At 41.0% G+C, this 20,143-nt stretch overlaps 1 protein-coding gene across 1 annotated transcript in view; it reads right to left on the reverse strand.

Annotated features, from left to right (window-relative positions):
* Positions 1 to 570: 570 nt before the first annotated feature.
* The window catches only part of LOC138581883 (uncharacterized), a 178,589-nt gene continuing 159,016 nt past the window's right edge, over positions 571 to 20,143 (reverse strand). The window contains exon 2 of the mRNA XM_069652852.1: positions 571 to 3,396. Within this exon, the coding sequence (XP_069508953.1) occupies positions 1,758 to 2,915 (1,158 nt within the window). The 5' untranslated portion in view covers positions 2,916 to 3,396 and the 3' untranslated portion in view covers positions 571 to 1,757. The remainder of the gene's footprint in view (positions 3,397 to 20,143) is intronic.

Consider the following 20,143-nt stretch of genomic DNA (forward strand, 5'->3'; position numbering starts at 1 on the left):
GTCTTATTCCCACTACGGGAGAGTCCCTTATTGTCTCTCATTGCGGGGAAGATCGTGCTGAATTGGGGGCGCTTCCCTTCAAACACCACATTTTCAATTGGAGTGCCACCATGGGCTGTCCTCACTGGCTTATCTACGGCAGCGAGCTAACATGTGGTATTCATCACCAACTTATCTACATCGGTGAACTATGTCCAGGGCCTCCCTTTCTGTTGACTCATGTACCTCCAGCAGCAGTCTATTTCATTATGTTATTATTATGTTCCGTTCAGAAAACATACACTTATATACTGAATGGAATCATGCACACAGCTACCGCTAAGTCTTATTTTTAGCTAGCTTAAAGATGACAATTGCACTGTCTAAACCACTCCCCATATTATCAGTACTGTAATGGTAGATGCATAAATAAAAGAGAAAAATAAAACACACTATCCGTCTGCTTTCAAATATTTTTTGTGTATTATAAAAAATTGCATTTCAACACGATCTTACTCTTTTTACAGAAATAAATGGAAATTGCACAGTAACAACCTTATCTGTAACAAAATGAGAAGAGAGCGGCGAGAACATATTCAATTCGCAACATTAAACATGTTGATAAAACACTGGAGTTCCCTCTTCCACGCTGACTGAATAGTTTCGCACACATACACACTGCCCCCACACTCTGTAATATAATTACCAGGCCTGTTCAGCATGTGAAATTCATCGGCTGGTCGCCTTCTGGAAGTGGTTCAATGAATTCTTCTTAAATCACCCCAGCAAGGACGAGCATCTGTCGTCACTCAAACGGGGCTTATTGACTGGAATTCCCAGTCTCTGCAGCAGTGCAGTGGGATCTGCTTTTTCAATTAGGAAAATCCCCAGCCACCAGCCAGGTCTTTCTCCCAGCTGTGTAAAATGTCTTCTCCTCTCTTCTTCCCCAAGATTCATTAGCACAGCTCTGTTACAGCCTGCCAAACGAGTTCAACCAATGAAATTCTATCATGTCCTACCCTCCTTCTCTTTAACAATGGCTTGGCTTATACAATTGCAACTGTAACCAAACTGATTTCCTGCTTATTTGAGTCTTTGCTTCCTGCAAATACTGTGGACAGAGTGCAGATAGAAGCAAAGAAAAAAAAATCTGGATGCGCGTTTAAAATGACTTTCAGAGCCTGTCATTTTCCATCTCATTTTGTACTGGAGAACACATGATATTATTAATGAGTTAGAATCGTTAGTATTGTTAATGAGGTTAGTTCATTAATCCTCAAATGTGTCTCCTGCAACAGAGGAATTTCAGGTGAGAAAAAAAAATATATGCTTTTAACTGTGAAAAAAAAAATATTTGCATTTTAGATATAGAAATCGTTTTTGACTGAATAGCCTGTTTTCATTTACATGTCCATGTCACACTGGCAACACATGCCTTGCTGTACCATATTATAGCAATGCACCAAACCCATGCAGTGGTGCTGCATGAAAAAAAATGCTAAATACTCTTACATATTCCCTCCTTTTTTCTGAGAATTTGGCAGTCCAAGCCATAATTAGAGGAAAATCAACTTGCTCCCTTCCTTCTTTTAAAATGTATGCGTATTGGGATATCTTTCTCTTCCTGATGTAGTTACTAAGATTAAAAACATTTTCATTTTTACTGATAGCACAATCAACCATCCACCCATGATTAGCACCAGGACAGCTAAACCCACTATTGAACGCTCCCCCATGTTCCCCAATTAAATCTTTCCACCTCCATTATACCCAGGTTACTAACTGTAATATTGTTTTTTTTTCAGATTCATTTTCATTACATGTCTTTCTTTATGATTCAATAAAAACTCCACATCCGGATCTATTGGAAATGTGTCCCTTTGAAAAAAATCGATATTTTCTACTTGGCTTTCCCAAATATTTTTTGTTACGTGAAACAATGATAACCCTCCAATTGATAAAATTGTATCCTTCGGAACCTGTAAGTAAAAGACATTATATTTCACCTGTTTAACCACATATGTTTCATGATTCAAATGTACTATTGTTATGTTCTTTAAATAGGTGCTGACCAACCATTTACCTCTGACCATCTTAGCCTGTGCCAGTTCTTCACTCCCCATACTGCTAATGATCACTTCACATCCTTCTGATATACTTGGGTCAGATTTCAAACCACAAATAGCATCTGTGGCATCAGGAACAAACGGTTTACCTGGACACATATAATTTTGTTCTTTAAATTTGACACACGTTTCCAAGTTTGGTATTAAGTAAATTTCAGGCTCCCATGACTGAAATGCCACCACTTTTGGAGTAATAATCTTAATAAATTTGTCCTCTTGCCAAAACCCCACTTCGTGTACCCACTTGGTTTGATAAATAAGTTCAGGAGCTACATATGGGATGCATAATAACAAACCAATCTCCAACCTTTCCAGGTCCACACATAATGGCATTGCATTACCCATTTCAAATGCAATTTTTACCTCTACCACATCAATTTCCCTCCTGGTCAATCTTTCTATCATTTGATGAATAATATCCTGCGAAACAAAATACAAGGGAACATGTCCTAGAATCAATTGTGAAACTGCAGTTTGAACTTCTCTCATATAATTCGTTAATAGTCTATCAACAGGACTCATTATATTCAATATTTCATTTAAAGTTCTGTCATGCTTCATAATTAGCTTAGTCGCCCGTTGCATCACATCCGCGTGTTCATTTAGAATGATTGCAGTTTCATTTATGAATCTTACTTGTTCATCCAATCCCCCTCTAATCCCATCTAATGTTTTTTGTATTATTTCTAGGTCAACACTCAGTTGTTGCGATTTAGTACTCAGCGTTCCTACCGAAATGGCATTGGCTGTTGATATTGTGGTACCTATTATGGCTCCAACTATAGACAGTACCAATGATATCGCAAGCATCACCGCTCCTCTTGTTCCTCTCCTCTTCTTAATGTCTGCTGAATTCACAAATCATTTTTCCCATTGCATCAATATATCTCTTATTGACTGCTTAGAGTCCTCTTTTCTTGTTTCCAACCACTCTTTAGTGTGTTCAATCTTAATTCCGGTATGGTTCAAATGCTTTTCAATCAAAATCTCAGGGTTCAATGGTATATAGATATTCTGGAAAATCATCCTTCTATCACTCATGATGAATCCTGGTGCCTCTTCTACCGCGATACCAGATGCTGGTCCAGGTTCAATGACAACCTGTGCTTCTGAATTTTTGAAGATTCCTCCGAATATCATCATCATTAACCATATTGTTGATGTCATCTTCAACGCTGACCGCTTTGCAGCCTTGGTCTTCGCCCCCCTTCGGGGCTTTTCCGGGATCCGTCCACGTGGGCTCCAGGACTCCATCGTCTCCCGTGACCTCCGGTACAAATATGTTAATATTCTAAATCAAATAGAAAAGAAACAGATTAAGAATATAGCACAATACTAACTTCACACATTTGCCAAAAATAAAACATGCTTTGTAAAACATTTCGCCCTTTTTCTTTCACCTTCTGAAATTAAGTACAGGTTATAGAGGACAAGCATACATAAAACAACATTCAATATTTAATGCATTTTCATTCTGCACACCGACTCCATAAACTTCAGCTTCTTTTTTATATTATATATATATTTACATATATTACAGTGTTTATGTGCCAATATAATCAACCATCTTTATTTAACTTCTCTGTCACTGCCTCCTGACTGTACCCATTTATTTTACCTTTTTGTGTTCAAGGGACTTTATCTGTTTCTACACGCTCCAGATTTTTTATCTGATGTCTTGGATGACATGGCTTGATTTGGTTTACATGCACAAACTGTTCTGTTGCTGTTTCACTTTCAGTCTTTAATATTTTGTAAACTACAGGAGAGACTTTATCTACAATTCGGAAAGGCCCCTGCCAGGCTTCTAGGAATTTGGAATTTTTCTGTTTACTTTTTCCAAAATGGAATTTATACACCTGATCCCCTACACAATACTCCTTTACTGTTGACTTTTTATCATAATATGTTTTAGCACCATCAGCAGCCCTTTCCAGATTTCTCTGTACAAAAGCAAATGCATGTTGTAAATGCTTCCTCAGCTCATTAATGTATTCATGAACTGTAGATGCGCTTACAAGTGTTTGCTCATGTATTCAGTATAGCAGGTGTTGCGGCAACACCATTTTCCTACCTGTCAAGACCTCATGTGGGCTAATACCTGTTGCTTTGACAGGAGTTGATCTGATTGCCATCAAAACCAACGGTAAATGTAAATCCCAGCTGGAACATGCTCCAGCTACAAATTTCTTTAAAATGTCCACAACAGACCTATTACCCCGTTCAACTCCACCTGAAGAAGCCGCCCGATATGCGATATGTAGTTTCCTTTTCACACCCAGTATTTGCCATACCTTACTCATTAGAGCACTTGTGAAATGACTTCCTCTGTCTGACTCAATTCTTTGTGGCAACCCAAACCTTGAGAACACATGATTCACTAGCAATGTGGCTGCTGTTTGCGCACTACAATCTGGTGCAGGAATACATTCAATCCACTTCGACATCAAACATACCACACTCAAAATATAACGGTTTCCTCTGCCCGACCTTTTTAAAGGCCCTACTATTTGCAAATCTGACCATAAAGGGTTAGGCCTCTTTTCATTAGTGGAGCTCTGTGCATTGGGGAAGCAGGTTTAAATTGGGCACATACTAGACATCCTCTAGTATACAATTCCACATCTTGGGACATATGTGGCCAATAAGCATAATCTTTTAGTATTTCCAATGTTTTTTGTGAACCTCTGTGGCCTGCAGTTATGGCATCATGTGCATGGTGTAGCATTAGCCCTCTAAATGAAAGCGGTACCACCCATTGTATGTGTCCTATTATAGACTCTCTAACCATGAGGCCATCCTGTAGTCTAATTTGTTTTTTATTCTTTAATAGCACCCTCAATTCCTCTTTTCCCACACAATCATCTTCTGTTAAAGGGTTTTGTCCAGGATCTATCAAATGGTTATAATAGATTCCCAAAATTCGATCATTCTTTTGTGCCTCAATCAAATCTTTTTCTGGAGTGTTGTAACTCCATTGTACCACTGATTGTTCTGTCTCCTTTGGTGCTTTAGAACATGTTACTGCATCAATCTGTATTTCACCCAGTAAATGTTCAATAGGTAGCAATTATCCCATCACAGCCCCAATTTTAGCCAGATGGTCTGCCTTATCATTCCCCTCTTTATCCTCTCTTGGAGTTTTTAAATGCCCACAAATATTTCTCCAGTATATTGTCAAATTATTTTCTGACACTAATTTTTCTATTGCTTGTATCATTTTTCCATGTTTAAGTGGCTTTTTGTTGTATGTAATCATGCCTCTCGCTTTCAAGCCAGGTAGATATTCCACAAAGCTGTTTCGTGCATATTCAGAATCAGTCACCAGGACAATTTCACTGAATTTATTATCAATTGCAGTAGCAATGGCTTTAAAAATGGCTGCCAATTCCGCTACTTGACTGCTTCTAGCTCCAATTCTCATCCCTATGCTGGGGATACCTTCACATTTCAACCAGACATTTCCTATTCCTGACACTAATTGTTTATTACTGTCATTTTCAATGTGAAAAGCACAACCATCGACATATACAGTTGGCAAGTCCTTGCATGTTTTTTCATCAAAAGCGTTGTGTGGTGATTGTTCAAACTCCTGTAAATTAGGTTCTATTTCCATTTCGTTTGATGCTTGTTCAGCTGCACAGTCGTGTAAATCTGCTAAACTTTGAGCAATAGGGCTCTTTTTATTTTGGCCATATCTCACTTCTACAGGAAAACCTTGTAATGCTAGCGTCCATGAAGTGATTCTGGACTGCGTTAGATTACCTGACCTAATTCTTTTACTCTCTAAGAATTGCAAAGGTTGATGATTTGTTTCAATAATCACCTTTTCTCCCTGAACAATAGGGCGGAAATATTGTAGCGGCCACACAGTGGTTAATAGGGCCTTTTCACATTCATTGAATTGCATTTTAACTTGGGAAAATGCTTTACTTGCATAAGCAATGGTTTTGTGATTCACATCATGTTTTTGTGATAACACTGCTGACATACAGTGTTCAGAGAAACCTATTTCTATAAAGAAATCTCTATCCTTTATGGGGTATGCTAAACATGGTGCCTTTCCAAGACATTCCTTCAATTTGGCTACTGCCTCAGACTGCTCTTTCTCCCATTTCCAGGGCGTATTTAGTTTTAGCAGTTTAGTCAATGGTTGAGTGATTTCAGCATAATTTTTAATGAACTTTCTGTTATAGCCTGTCATTCCTAATAAACCTTTCACCCCTTTCACATTTTTAGGGTATTTTAGTTTTTGTATGGCCTCTATTTTCTTCTTTTTTGGATTTAGTCCATGTTCAGTTACTTCATGGCCTAGAAAATTCACTTTTTTCTTGCACCATTGTGCTTTTTGTAAAGACACTTTGGCGCCTGCTTTCTGCAATTGGCCAAGCACATGCCTTGTTCCATCAAAATGGTTTTTTAAGCTTTCATTTTTTATCAGGACATCATCCACATAAACTATGGTTCCTCTTTCCGCTGCATCAGGCATGGCCTTCCTCAAAAATATTCCAAATTCACTCCCACTATTAACGTACCCAAACGGAGTTCTAACCCATGCGTATTGAGTCCTGTCAAATGTAAAGGAAAATAAATTCTGTATCTCCTCTGCCAATGGCACGCACCAATATCCAGAGGTGAGATCTAATGTGGTAAACACTTTTGAACCATGTACCTGAGCTAGGCCCTGATCAATGAATGGCAGTGGCCATCTGGACACTGGTACTCTTTTATTTAACTCCCTCAAATCTGCACAAAGCTGCCATTGACCATTTGGCTTTAACACACCTAAAATGGGAGTGTTGGATGTGCTATGGATAGGGCTGATGATTCCTCGCGATTCTACATTTTTAATAATCTCTGCCAATGATTCTAAACATGCCAGCGGTAGTCTATACTGGCGTACAAATACTGGACTTCTGCTACACCCTTCCGAAAGTGTGGCCACATGTAAATTAGTTAACCCGCAATCATAGGCATCTTTTGCAAATACATCTTTAAATTCCATTAATATCTTCCTCAATTAGTTTCTATCCTCATCGTTGTCACACGCATCCGCTAAGGAGATCTGCTCTTCTACCATTTTGGAAAATTCCGGAAAATGTTCTGGTAGTGGAATCCCGGCGCTTTCCTCTGGCTGTGTGGCTGTGTCTCTTTGTAATGCTGCCACTTTTAAATGTTTTGTCATGTCAGCTTCCATTTCAATGTGCTGATTTTCCATTTCATTTTCACTTAAATCAAATGTTATACAACTCTCTTGATAACAGCACACTGTCTCACTTGAATCATAAGGGTACACAGAATGAATTTTAAATATTCCTTTGGGCTGAGAGTCCAGGTATTCTGGCAACTCACCCTTGGCATCTACATACTTTTCAGGGATATATCCAATCACCATGTTATTTAGATCTGCAGTATAATGTGATTTTTGTATGGCCATTCCTAGTGGGGAGTTTTCCTCTAAGTGAATATCTTGACAACCCTTATTATTTACCATAATTCTTACAGGCCCTTCACCAATATCTACCAATGGAATGTATTCATAATCCAGGCCTTGCTGTTTTATGGATTCATTCAGGCACACAAATGCATCAGAGTCTTTCATCTGCTGTCCATTTTTGCATTTCAGTGTTATTGCAAACTGTTTTGTAAATGCAGGAATAATAGTATCTTTCCTCATTTGTAATTCGATTGCATAAGGAACCAGTTGTGCACAATGATAAGCCCTTCTTTTGTCTTCAAATTCAGGTGCCGGCCCACCTAGGCGTGACCATATTTTATGATTAAGGAAATCTAACACCATACACATTCTGTGCATGATGTCATTGCCCATGTAAAAATCATTTTGTGCTCCACTCACTATCCATACATTATGGTAAATTGTTTTCTGCCCAATGCTAATTTTAAGCATGCATCTGCCTGCAATTCAGTTTTCAAAGTCTGGACTGTCCAACCCTGAAACACATTGGTTTTTAATCCTAAATTTCGGGATTTCCTCCCTCTCCATTATTTTTTGCAACAATTTCTCATTAATGAAGCTCCTCTCCTGTTCAAGCGCTAAAGTGGCTTTTATTGTTTTAAAACAGTCATTTATACCAACATGAACCCATGGTTGCTCACCTTCCATGTGTATTTCAGCAAGAGTGGTAATGTGTTTTTCTGAATCTGCTTTAGGAGTAATATTTTGTTTGCATATCTTTTCTTTTAAATAAAATCGTAATGTGTGCTCATCTATGGCGGTCTGCCAATTTTTCCTTGGGTCCAAGTATATTTGTACAGGTAGTTTTTCATTGTCGCTCTGCATTTTGTCTTGACACATTAATATAACAGTGACACTAGGTATGCAACTATTCTGGAGATATACCTCCACAGCATCATTTGTTTTGGCAACGGCGTGACATTAATTTATGTTGCTGTTCTGTGATTTTAGTTTCTTAGGTCTCAATGGTTTTTTGGTTAAGGACCACAGCACTCCATTCACCCCATCTATGAGATGAGATAATCTTTTCAGGCAATCTGTCCCCATCAGAAATGGAATTTCACAAATAGATGTGATCAATACCTCTCGTTTCATTCTGTGCTTTTGTATTTTTATGTCAACTTCAGTTACACCTATGATGGGCACCTCCTCCCCATTAAAGTTATGCACTGGACCTTGATTTTCCTTCACTGTGATCTGATTCTGTGGGGATCTCCCTTCATTGATACTCTTTACCAGCTCCTAGGACATAATTGTGGCCTGTGTGCCAGTGTCAATCATTGCAAATGTTTGGCATTTTTCTTCTACAGTGATGGGAGCATAATACTTGTCCTCAACTTCCTCTAATACACATAAGAAGTGTGAATTCTTACTGATTTCAGGACTCACCTTTCTCAGGCCTTTTTCACTTTTGGCTAAGCACATTGGTAAATGGAAAGACATGTTTCCCTCCTTTTTACCCATTTCTGCGCGAGAGACTTTATTCATTTCTCCATGTTCAGAGGTTTTTTGGAGTGTGGCCACTGTTCGCCTATCCATCCAGGTATCATCAGAGGCCACATTACAACCCTCCAACTGAACATGTGTAACAACATCATTCAGCAATCTGTCATTCTTTAATTCTGTGCATTTGTGATCATTTATTGTGGTACCAGCCCTTTCAGCCTCTTCAAAAATATGTGGCTCAAAGAATTCTTCAGGTGATTGGCATGTACCCTCCTTTGGAGTATTTCCTTTTTCTGCCTGTGTTTGGTCATTGTTTTGACTGCCCAGGGAAGAAATCATAGCATCCCCACTTACTCCCTGTTTACTGGTATTCCCCATGCATCAGTCATTTTCTTAAATCTGTCTCTTTGTTCTCTAGGAGTTTCAGGTTTTCTTATTTCATTTGTACAAATCTCCAATGTTTGATTTAGCTCTAGGTTAAACCGTACCTCTCTTTTAGAAGTATTTTCACTTTCTGTTACATGTTCATTTACTGGCATTTTCACTTTTAAATCATTAGACATCTCAGAGTCATTATGCGAAATTACATCAGAGCAATCTGTCTTTTCGGCGCTGTAGGTATCATGAGTACTTAGACACTTTTCAGAAGAAGCCCCTCGGTCATTGCTATGGCCATCAGACCCCTCCTTTGATGACTGTTTTTGTGCTGTACAAAGCTTCCCTATTTGTTCAGCTAACATTTTCACTTGGGCCTCAAGGCACTGGAACCTTTCTATCTCTGTAGAATCCTCCCTCTGTGGCCTAGATCGATATTGGTTGCTTTCTCCCTGATTGGATCTATTCTGATACCTCTCAGGTGAGTGATTTCTATTGGGATAGTTTCTGAACTCTTGCTTCATTTGTGGAGGGGAGCGGGGTGCACCCACCCTTTGGTTGTAGTCCCCTGGTGGGGAATCATTGTACTGACGTGGAGTATAATTCATGTTCTGTCTCATGTCCTGTCTCTCATGTTTTGGGTACTGACCCCTATGTTGATTCCCATTATCAGCAAATCGATCCACATATCAGGGTCTATCTTGATTACCATATATCATGGTGTTGGGATCAAATTTGCTCTGTGTCCTCAATGTCTGGTAGGGACCATCATTTTTTTTATCTTGATTTTGTCTCTGATTATAGTTCATATCTGACATATCAGGCTTATAGCCTGCCCGGGGCCTATCTCCTAAATACCTAGGACTGATGTAGCTCTCCCTATTACTGGGATCATGTGATTGAAAAATTGGTGCATAGTGTGATGACTTTTGTTGATTAACCCTTTGTTCAGGTGCCGAATTATTTTTACCTGGACTTTGAGCAGACTCAAGGGACATCTTGGCTGACCTGATTTCCATCACTGTTGCTGAGGGTTCTTTATATTTAGGTCTAGTATCTTTCATTTTATCACTTTCTCTACCCTGACAATAGAGTACCTCATATAGTTTTGTGCTTTGATGCACAATCCACTCAAGGGACTTGTCACGATCAAATTCACGAACCAATTGGGATATGATGTCTTTCTGTAGCCCATAGAAGTAGGCGGTTTTAAATTCATTAGAATTGGGGTCAAAAGATACATCAAAGCGAGAAAATGCTCTTTTTAAGTCTTGTAAAAACTGGCGAGGGGATGTATTAGGCCCAGCAGTAAGTGTGTAAGCAACTTTCTTTGCCTCCTGTAATGACTGGAAAGGAGAAAAATGACGCCTAATTTCTTTTTCAAACTCCACCCATGTCATATCTGTTCATTTAATCCCCTTATGATGCTGGCCGTCGGAGCATCTAAAGTTAAATGAAAATATTGTCTGTACTGTTCCTTAGGTATCTGGAGTGCTTTAAACATGTCATGAACCGCTTCTAAGTGATCCTCAATGCAGCATTCCCCTCCTTTTTTAAATGGTTTGATCAGAGCTTTAATAGATTTCATTATTTTTATGGGGCTACTTGTTGCAATGCATGGAATTGCACTACTTGGTGACTCAATCCTGGTTGAGGTGTATGGGATTGGTGGCTGCCCCCAATGGGAGTATCAAATCCCCCAAGGGCGCTGCAACCAAGTTCAGTCACCAGCCCAGTCACTGGAGCTCTAGCTCTTTGGGCAGAACTAGAATTCACATCCACTCCATTGAATGTAGTACCCTGCCGCCTCTCCTGGGACCTGGGAATGCACATTTGTTGTTCTAAGTTTTTGCACTTTTTAAGGAGCCTGTGTGCTTCATTTTGCAGATAGTTGTTTTCATCACTCATTTTATTTATTACCTCCTGCATGTCTCACATTTGCATTTGGCATTCATTGAATTATATGTTTCTCTTGTCTCTTTCTTGAATCATTTTAACCATTTCTTGCTCTGCACCTTGGAGAGCACTTTCTTTTTCAAAATTTTCTTTTTGTAAAATCTGCATTTCTGAAACAATCTCATCTTTATCCTGTCTAATGTGATCCACTAAGGCTTTTAAGTGTACCAATTCTTGCTCACTGTCTTCAAACTGTTTCTTGCTTTTGGACAACTGAATATCAAAATCTCTGCATTTTAATTGCATGTCTTTCTGACATCCTTCTAATTCTGTCTTAACATCTCCTCTTTTTTACTTGCCCCATCTAAGTCAGTCTTTAACCTGTTAATTAGCTGGGTATCATTTTCTTGCATTCACAGGGACCTATTCAAAATAAACCATATTTTGGCACATAGCCGTATTAAACAGTCTTTCTCTGCACTTTTATCGGCTGCATTCAATAACCTTGTAAGGCGGACCTGAATTATGCTGCCTTCTGCAAAAATATTGTCTAGGTTTTCTTTCTGCACCTCACCCTGAATGCGGTCATGCCATTCTGAGGTACTGTTTGATGACCACGTCCCATGTGCAAACAACTTTGCCTCTAAATATTGCACTAAGTCTGAGAATGTGGTTTCCCTTTAGAAATCGTTTTTGACTGAATAGCCTGTTTTCATTTACATGTCCATGTCACACTGGCAACACATGCCTTGCTGTACCATATTATAGCAATGCACCAAACCCATTCAGTGGTGCTGCATGAAAAATGAAAAAAAATGCTAAATACTCTTACAGCTAAGAGGAAGGACGCTGATATGCTACCAGACGGACAGCGAGGATATGTTGAAAAAGAGTGCATCCAAGTCCTCTGCTGAAATCTGGAATGTTTTGAACAAGTCCACATACAAAGACCAGACTTCTGTTCAGGTTAACTCTATTCCAGCCAAAACCTGGTGCGATTACTTTCAGAAAACATGGCATACTCCAATATTGAATTACAATGTGTCCATTAAGAGTGAAAACTGGGATCACGTGATAAAATTTGATCAAGAAGATGTGCTATTTTACATCTCAAAACTGAACTCTTCAAGGGCCCCAGGCCCGGATGGACTTGATAACAGAATGATCAAGGAAAATGCAGGAGTCTAGGCATCAATACTAATGAAACTATTTGAGGAAGTGATGCGTGCAGGAGAGTTACCTGAATCATGGAAAAAGTCTATACTGATCCCGCTCTTCAAGAAAGGGAATAGACTCGATCCTGTTTCCTATAGGACGATTGCTCTCCTAGACTGTCCGGGGAAGATATTTGCCCGATTGCTTCTCTGTGAGTTTAATGCCTGGCTTGATGGAGAGAACTTGAGGGATCCATGGCAGACGGGTTTTCTTAAAGGCTTGGGCATTGGCATTAATGTATTGATGATATATGCGATTATTGCAAAACAATCAAGCAAGAAACTACCCTTGTATGTCGCGTTTGTCGACTTTAAAACTGCATTCGACTCTATCCTAACAGAACTACTCTTCATGAAACTAATGAGAAGCAATTGTCCCTGGAACATCTTAAAGTGGATTATTGAGTTTCATGAAAATACTTCTTTGCAGATAAGGCTAGATAGTGATGGTTCGTTGACAGATCCCATTGACACATCGAGGGAACTTAAAGAGGGATGTATACTTGCTTCAGCAATCTTCAACTTTTTTTATTTTGGGCATGGGCAAATAATTTCTTGATGTCATAACTGATTCACCTAAACTTGGGCATCAGGAGATCAAATGGCTATTATATGCCGATGACCTCCTTTTGCTATCTAATACACCAATGGGGTTGCGTAATATGCTCCAAGCATTGGAGAAATATGCCAAGCACAATCGAATGACCATAAACATCAAGAAAATAAAGGTGATTCAGTTTGGAAATTGTCAACAAAGAAATAAAAAATATGGGTGGTTATTAGATAATCAACAGCTAGAATCGGTGTGCGAGTATACCTATTTGGGTGTAAACATTAATAATATTTCAAATGACATACCGTATGAGACCACTATGATGTTGAAATGGAATAGCTTGACATCACATTCTAGGATTACTAGTGGTAAATAGTGCAAAATCACCATTGCACCTCTGGTAACATATTATAAGCAAAAGGCTCTCCCCATGTTGCTATACAGAGTTGAAACAAGAGCAAGCAAACCAAGCAATTACTGGGATAAAAAAGAAGGGGCTTATTGGAGAAACCTTCTGAAGCTCCCTATATCTACACCTGTGGCCCTCATAAGGCACAAACTAGGGCTCATATCAATACATGCCATTTATAAATGGAAGGTATGCATGCTGTTTAGGAAATGTGCTCTGGAAAATCATCAGAATGGGTTGGTTACGCAGATAGCAAATTATGTGAGGGAGTCAAGGGACAGCTTTATCAAGTCGCAGGCACAGGATTTCATGCAGGAGCCGGGCATAGAGGTTGATTCGCTGTTACAAAATCCAGACAAAGCGAAGCAAAAAATGTGGGAAATGGACTGGATTAGGACTAGGGAATTGTTTCACCTTTATAAAAGCTTTAAACAAAATCCTTTCGCTTTTAAGTCTTTTGGAACCCCTGAAGCGTATTTCTTAAAATCACCAAATGTCATGCATCGGGGAGGACTCCTGCGCTTGAGGCTAACTCAGTGGAAAACTAGAGAAGTTACATTGAAATGGGTTGTTGATAATGAAGGAAACAACATTTGTCGGTTTTGCAATACACACAAGGAATCTTTGGAACATATCATTAGTGTTTGCTCGGAATTGGAGCCCCTAGGAATCAAATACTTTAAAAATCTCTTTAAACATCTACTACACATGGGGCCGAAAGATCTATGGAAATATGTATTTCATGTGCATTCGAGAACAGTAGGTTATGCAACTATGAATTTTTTGAATGAACTAAAAATTGAGATTGACGATAAGCAAGAGGGAAAAAGCTAAAATTGCAATGGTATAATTACGATGTAAGCTGCCTTCTATGTTAGGTTCGAGGTTCATTTTCATGTACTCTGTTGATTGCACTTGTCCATTGCCTATTCTCATCTTTTTAGGCCATCTCTTTTTTTATTTATTTTAATTTTTATTTTTCATTTAGGATACAAATGAATGTGTATGTAGATGTTGTTAATTGATTTTAAGGAATATGTAATTTTTGTTTAAATATTTTGCCCATATATGCTTATATATGTTTTATATGTATGAATAACAGTAGAAATTAAGTAGATTTATTTTGTTTTGAAAAGTTGAATTTTTCAGCCAAATCAAAAAAAAAGAAATCATCAGAAAATCAATTTATGTCATCTGTCATAAAATGTTGGCACCTTCTCACAAACACTGAATGCACTCTCCTGCCCACAACAGTTGTAAGCCTTTTTCTTAACAACTAATATGTTCTCATACCCATGAAAACATTTAGAGATACCCAATACAACTGCTGTATGTACTCGTTTTTCCTGCAAACATCCAATTACTTTTTTTCTTAGCAACTTTTATTTGGACTCCTAAGAAATCTTCACAAAATCAAGTCCAACCCCCTGTCATAAAATGTTGGCACACGCTGTACAACAACTGAATGTACTTTCCTTCCAAATACAAATTCTAAATCATTTTCTACACAGCTATTACTTTATTTGGCCACATCACAAATCATTGACACACAGTTACATTCTCTGAATATAATCTTGTGCATTCCTCCAATCAATTCTGGGATTTTCTTCTCACCCATTTCTAGTCAATGACATGCAATGTCACGGGTGTGTATGTCGTGCAAGGTGGCAAATATGATTCTCACCTCCCCTGATAGTCACTAAAATATGGTGTATCCTGTTAAAGCCAATTTTACGTTTCTAACTCTCCCTCAACTAAATCTTGTTTAAATGTTTTACCTCACCCTCAACAAAATCATATTTGAATACTCTGTCTCTCCTTCAATGAAGTCTATTTTAATGTAATACCTTTTTTCCCTTAACTAAATCATATTTCAACTTCATGCCTCTGTCTCAAATAAAACTTATTTTAAATGTCTACCTCTCCTCCGACGAGCAAGCTGGTGACGCCACCTACAAGGGCGGATAACATATTCAAAGAATTCATGCCCTATTTCTATCAACCTAACCCAACCATTGTTTGAATTTCTTGAACCAAACCTTGTATGATTTACAAGAATGTTCTACTTATGCAAATCTGTCAATATTGTCAATATCGAGTGATTCAGGACTTGCAGAAATGAGGCCTCTCGAGCTTAAGTGCTAACAAGTACATGTCATCATAACTGTGTTGGATCTACCAACGCGCCACTGAAAAATATAATGTTGCAACATTTAAACACTCTGTCCAGCTAGGATTGAACATATTCAAGGGGCATAATGAAAAATCGGAAATACAAATGATGCAATAAAAGGTATTTCATTCAAAATAATTCATCATAAACCTACCTGGTATAATGGAAAATCACACATGCAAGTGATTAACTAAAAGGCAATTTATTCAGAGGAATTGATCATAAACCGTCCTTGAAAAGCAAGACTAAGAGAAACTGGCTTCTAGGAAAATGAGAAACAAGCTGTATCTATTGTCTCGAAGAACCACTCAGGGTTTTAATTCAAACAATAACATGCAAGTCATTTTAACATAAAGTATTATTCGGTCACTTCATATTACTTCATTCAGGGAGCTCATAATGTTCTATAGATCCAACTACCTACTGTTCAGCAAGATTCTCTCAGGACATAATATTTAATTTAGGCTAGGCAAACATTAACCCAGAGTTGCTCATGGCTGAATCCAAAGACACAACTCAAAATAGGGAGTTCACGCAAGATACTGTGACACTCGCTGGCAGCCAAAAATGTGATTTCTGGTCGTGTGCCATACACTTTATTGGATTCTGTTCAGTGAGTCTATCAAAACCCTTAATCACCCTGCAACATTTGGTGTGGTCTGGGAGGTTTTTGTTAGGGAATCCTAGCAAGGGTTTAGAGAGCAAGCCCACAACATGTGAGGCTAAGGTGCAGATAAGATGCAGTATCTAGATTCCAAGTTTACACATCGGGCTAAAATGCAGCTAAAATGCAGTGCTTAGGTTCAGAATTACATGTGATGCTAAGATATGATAAAATGCAATACCTAGATCCCAAATTTACACATAGGGCTAAAATGCAGCTAAAATGCAGTGCCTAGATTCAAAATTACACGTTTAGGCTAGAATGCAACATGGGCAGTACCTGGATTCCAAGTTACACGTGAGGCTAGGATGCAGGTAAGATGCAGTGCCTAGATTCCAAATGTACACATAGGGCTAAAATGCAGCTAAAATGCAGTCCCTAGATTCAGAATGAAAAGTGAAGACAGTGCTGTATAAAACATACCCCGACTGGGCAAATCAAATAAATGCATTGCGATTCCACTGCTAAGAGCTGGTAAATCCCAAGGTGGAATTTTGGGGCACACAGCACAAAGGATGCTGATAGTTGGAAAAATAAACAGCAAGATTTTTGCAGCATGGTGGAGCACTTCAAGCCATGCGGGGCTTACCTAGTAGGGTTCTGTCATAACTTGTGGTTGTCACCCTGGTGGGACTTCATGTGGGTGGCCTGATTCTGTGTCGAGGTGAAGGAAGAACTGAGTGTTTCTGCATCTTATATGTAAATCATTCTAGATTTCACATGATATATGATATGATTTGATATGATATGATATGGCATTTATAACGTGCCTATACACAAGTGTTTCAAGGCGTGACGAGGCACGGGAGGGGGCACAGAGGGAAGACAGACAGCGATCCTACTAGGCCAGGTGTCATTCAGATCACGCAAGTGCATGGGAAGGGGGAAAGGGAAAAGTGTGAGGATGCAGGGAGAGGGGAAAGTGCAGTACATGGGATAGAAGGATAAGAATTAATAACGGCCAGCTAGTGGCAAGTGCAAGGTAAGTGCAGGCATTAGTGCAAGTAGGCGGACTGTAGGGATACAGAAACAGTCTCCAAGTGCAGGGTTGCCAGGGAGGCAGTGCAGGTGAGCAACTGGCAGGGCCTGGCCTGTGAGCAGAGAGGGAGGCCATGTAACCAGAGCAGTTTCAGCCAGGAATCAGCAGGGGAGAGGAAGAGAGAAAGCAGAAGCAAAGAGGAAGGTTTTGAGGTGCTTCCGGAACCGGAGATGGTTCTCCTCAAGTTTCAGGGAGGCAGGAAGGCTGTTCCAGAGGGAGGCCCCTGCCGAAGAGAGAGATCTACCACCAACTCGTTGATTGGAGAAGCGACTAACCCTGGGGGAGTTGGAGGCGGATGAGCAAAGAGCTCGGGAAGGAAGATATTTAGGAAGAGAGAGTTGAAGGTATTTCAGCCCCAGCCCCCAGAAGGCCTTGTGGACAATGCAAAGGGTTTTGAACATAATCCTCGCATCCACTGGGAGCCAGTGCAGATATTTCACTCCTGGAGAGATACGATCCCTGGGCTTGAGGCCAAGGACACGTCTTGCAGTCCTGTTCTGGATAATTTGCAGAGGGCGGAGAGTAGAGGCAGGCAGATTTAGATAGAGGCTGTTACAATAGTCCAGCATAGAGAGAACCAGGGCTCTGGAGACAGTAAGCTTCTGGGGGAAGGTGAGGAAAGGAAGAATACCTCTGAGGAGGTGCAGGTGGTAGTGGGACTTCTTAGAGACGTCAGAGATGTGAGGACAGAAGGAGAGTGTGGAGTTGAAGATGACCCCAAGGTTTTTTGCCTTACAGGTGGGAGCAGGAAGAGGGCCAAGAGAGGCAGGCCAGAGAGCTGCAGGGAAGGAGGGAGTGGGTGTGCCGATGAGTACTCAGTCTTACTGGCATTAAGGCAGAGGTCATTGGCTGCACACCACGCCTGGAGAGCAGACAGACAGTCACAGATGAGGGAAGGAGAGGAGGAGGCCGAAAGTAGCCTGAAAATGAGCTGGGTGTCATCCACATAGCACTGAAAATTGGGGCAGAGAGCAGCGATGCAGTGGGCAAGGAGTGCCAGGTATTGGTTGAACAGCCAGGGAGAGAGGTTAGATCCCTAGGGGACACCGCAGGTAGAGAAAAAGATATCAGAGAGGAAGGACCCAAGTTGGACCTGGGAGGGTCAATCGGAGAGGAAGGAAGTCAGCCAAGCCAGAGCCTGACCAGTGATACCCAGGTTATCACGGAGGCGGTTGAGCAGGATGGCATGGTTGACAGTGTCAGAGGCAGAATAGAGATCAAGCAAGATGAGGACGCAGGGGGTGTTGGAGTTGAGGTTGGAGAGCAGGTCTTCACGGATGTTCAGGAGAGCAGTTTCCGTGCTTCTGGCGGCTCTGAAGCCAGACTGATGGTCACGGAGACATCCAACAGATTCAGTGTGGAGATTAAGCTGGGAGATGGCCAGTTTCTCCAGGAAGGGAGTGATGGAGATTGGGCGATAGTTAGCCGGGCAAGAGGGGTCAGCAGACGGCTTCTTAAGAAGAGGGTGCACAAGGGAGTGCTTCAGGGGGGATGGGAAGACTCCCGTGGTGAAAGAGTGATTGCAGAAATCCGCCAGGGCAGGAGCCAGGGAGTCGATGTGGTCCTTGATGGTTTTGGGCGAACAGGGGTGAACCTGTTTCGACGAGACTTTAATAGATCGGACTTGTCTAGAAACATTGTCTGCGGAGAAAAGGGGGAAGGAAGAGAAGGAGGGAGGGGGGATGGCTGCAGAAGGGCCAGAGGAGGAGCAGGCGATAGGGGGAGGGAGGCAATAGGAGGAGAGTGAGGACAGGATGTCCTGAGTTTTAGAAATGAAGTGAGAAGCCAGAGCCATGCAGAGGGCCTGGGAGGAGACAGAAGAGGTAGAGACTGCGGCGGGATTGGCCAGATCCTTGCAGATTTTAAAGAGTTCAGCCAAGTTGTTTGATGCCGCAGAGATGCAGGCTTGGATATGAGCTCTCTTCTTGGTGAGGACGGAGAGCCGGTATTGCCTTTGTAGCAGGCGGCAGGCCAGTTTGTCAGAGGATGAACATGAAGCACGCCATCTCCTCTTGGCCACCCTGCACTTGCGTTTTAGGGTGACAAGGTCTGAGTCATTACACTTGGCTTTGGGCTTCAGGCGGATTCTCATGACAGGGGCAAGGATATCAAGAGTATCAGATATAGAAAAGTGGAGCGTGTCAGGGTCACAGTCAGCCAAAGGCAGAGGAGGGGTGAGAAGGTGGAAGCGAAAGCCTCAACTGACACGCGATTCATGGGTCGGATGACAGAGAAGGTGGGTGGCAGTGATGGAGGTGGCTTGGCATGAGGGACGGGAAGGGTGAGGTGGGAGGATAGGAGAAAGTGATCACTTCAGGAGAGAGAAGTGGAGAGGGGGACAGAGAGGGGAAGGTCTAAGCAGATCAGAGCATCGAGAGTGTGCCCTGCAGAATGAGTCCAGCCTGAGGGGAGAATGGTGAGTGAGAGAGAGTCACAGAGGTTGCGAAAGAGTGCAGAGGGGGGACAGGAGGCATCCAGGTGGATGTTGAAATCTCCAAGAAGGAGGAGTTGAGTGGTTGAGGCCAGGAGTGAGGAGACGAGGTCCGCCCACTCAGAGAGGAAGGAAGAAATCTGACCAGGTGGCCGATAGATAGTAGCCACAGTAATGGAATGGCTAGGGGAGAGAGAGAGCCTGCAGACGAGGTATTCAAAAGAGGAGTGGGTCTGCGTAGGAATGACAGAGGAAGGAAACAACTTGGGGAAGATAAGGGCAATACTCCCACCAGAGCGGAAAGGCCTGGGAGCAGAGAGGATCTTGTAGCCGTCAGGTAGGAGTGTGTCAAAGCTGGTGAC

The sequence above is a fragment of the Ambystoma mexicanum genome, chromosome 3q, assembly GCF_040938575.1.
Source record: "Ambystoma mexicanum isolate Mex_15411 chromosome 3q, UKY_AmexF1_1, whole genome shotgun sequence".
NCBI lineage: Eukaryota > Metazoa > Chordata > Amphibia > Caudata > Ambystomatidae > Ambystoma > Ambystoma mexicanum.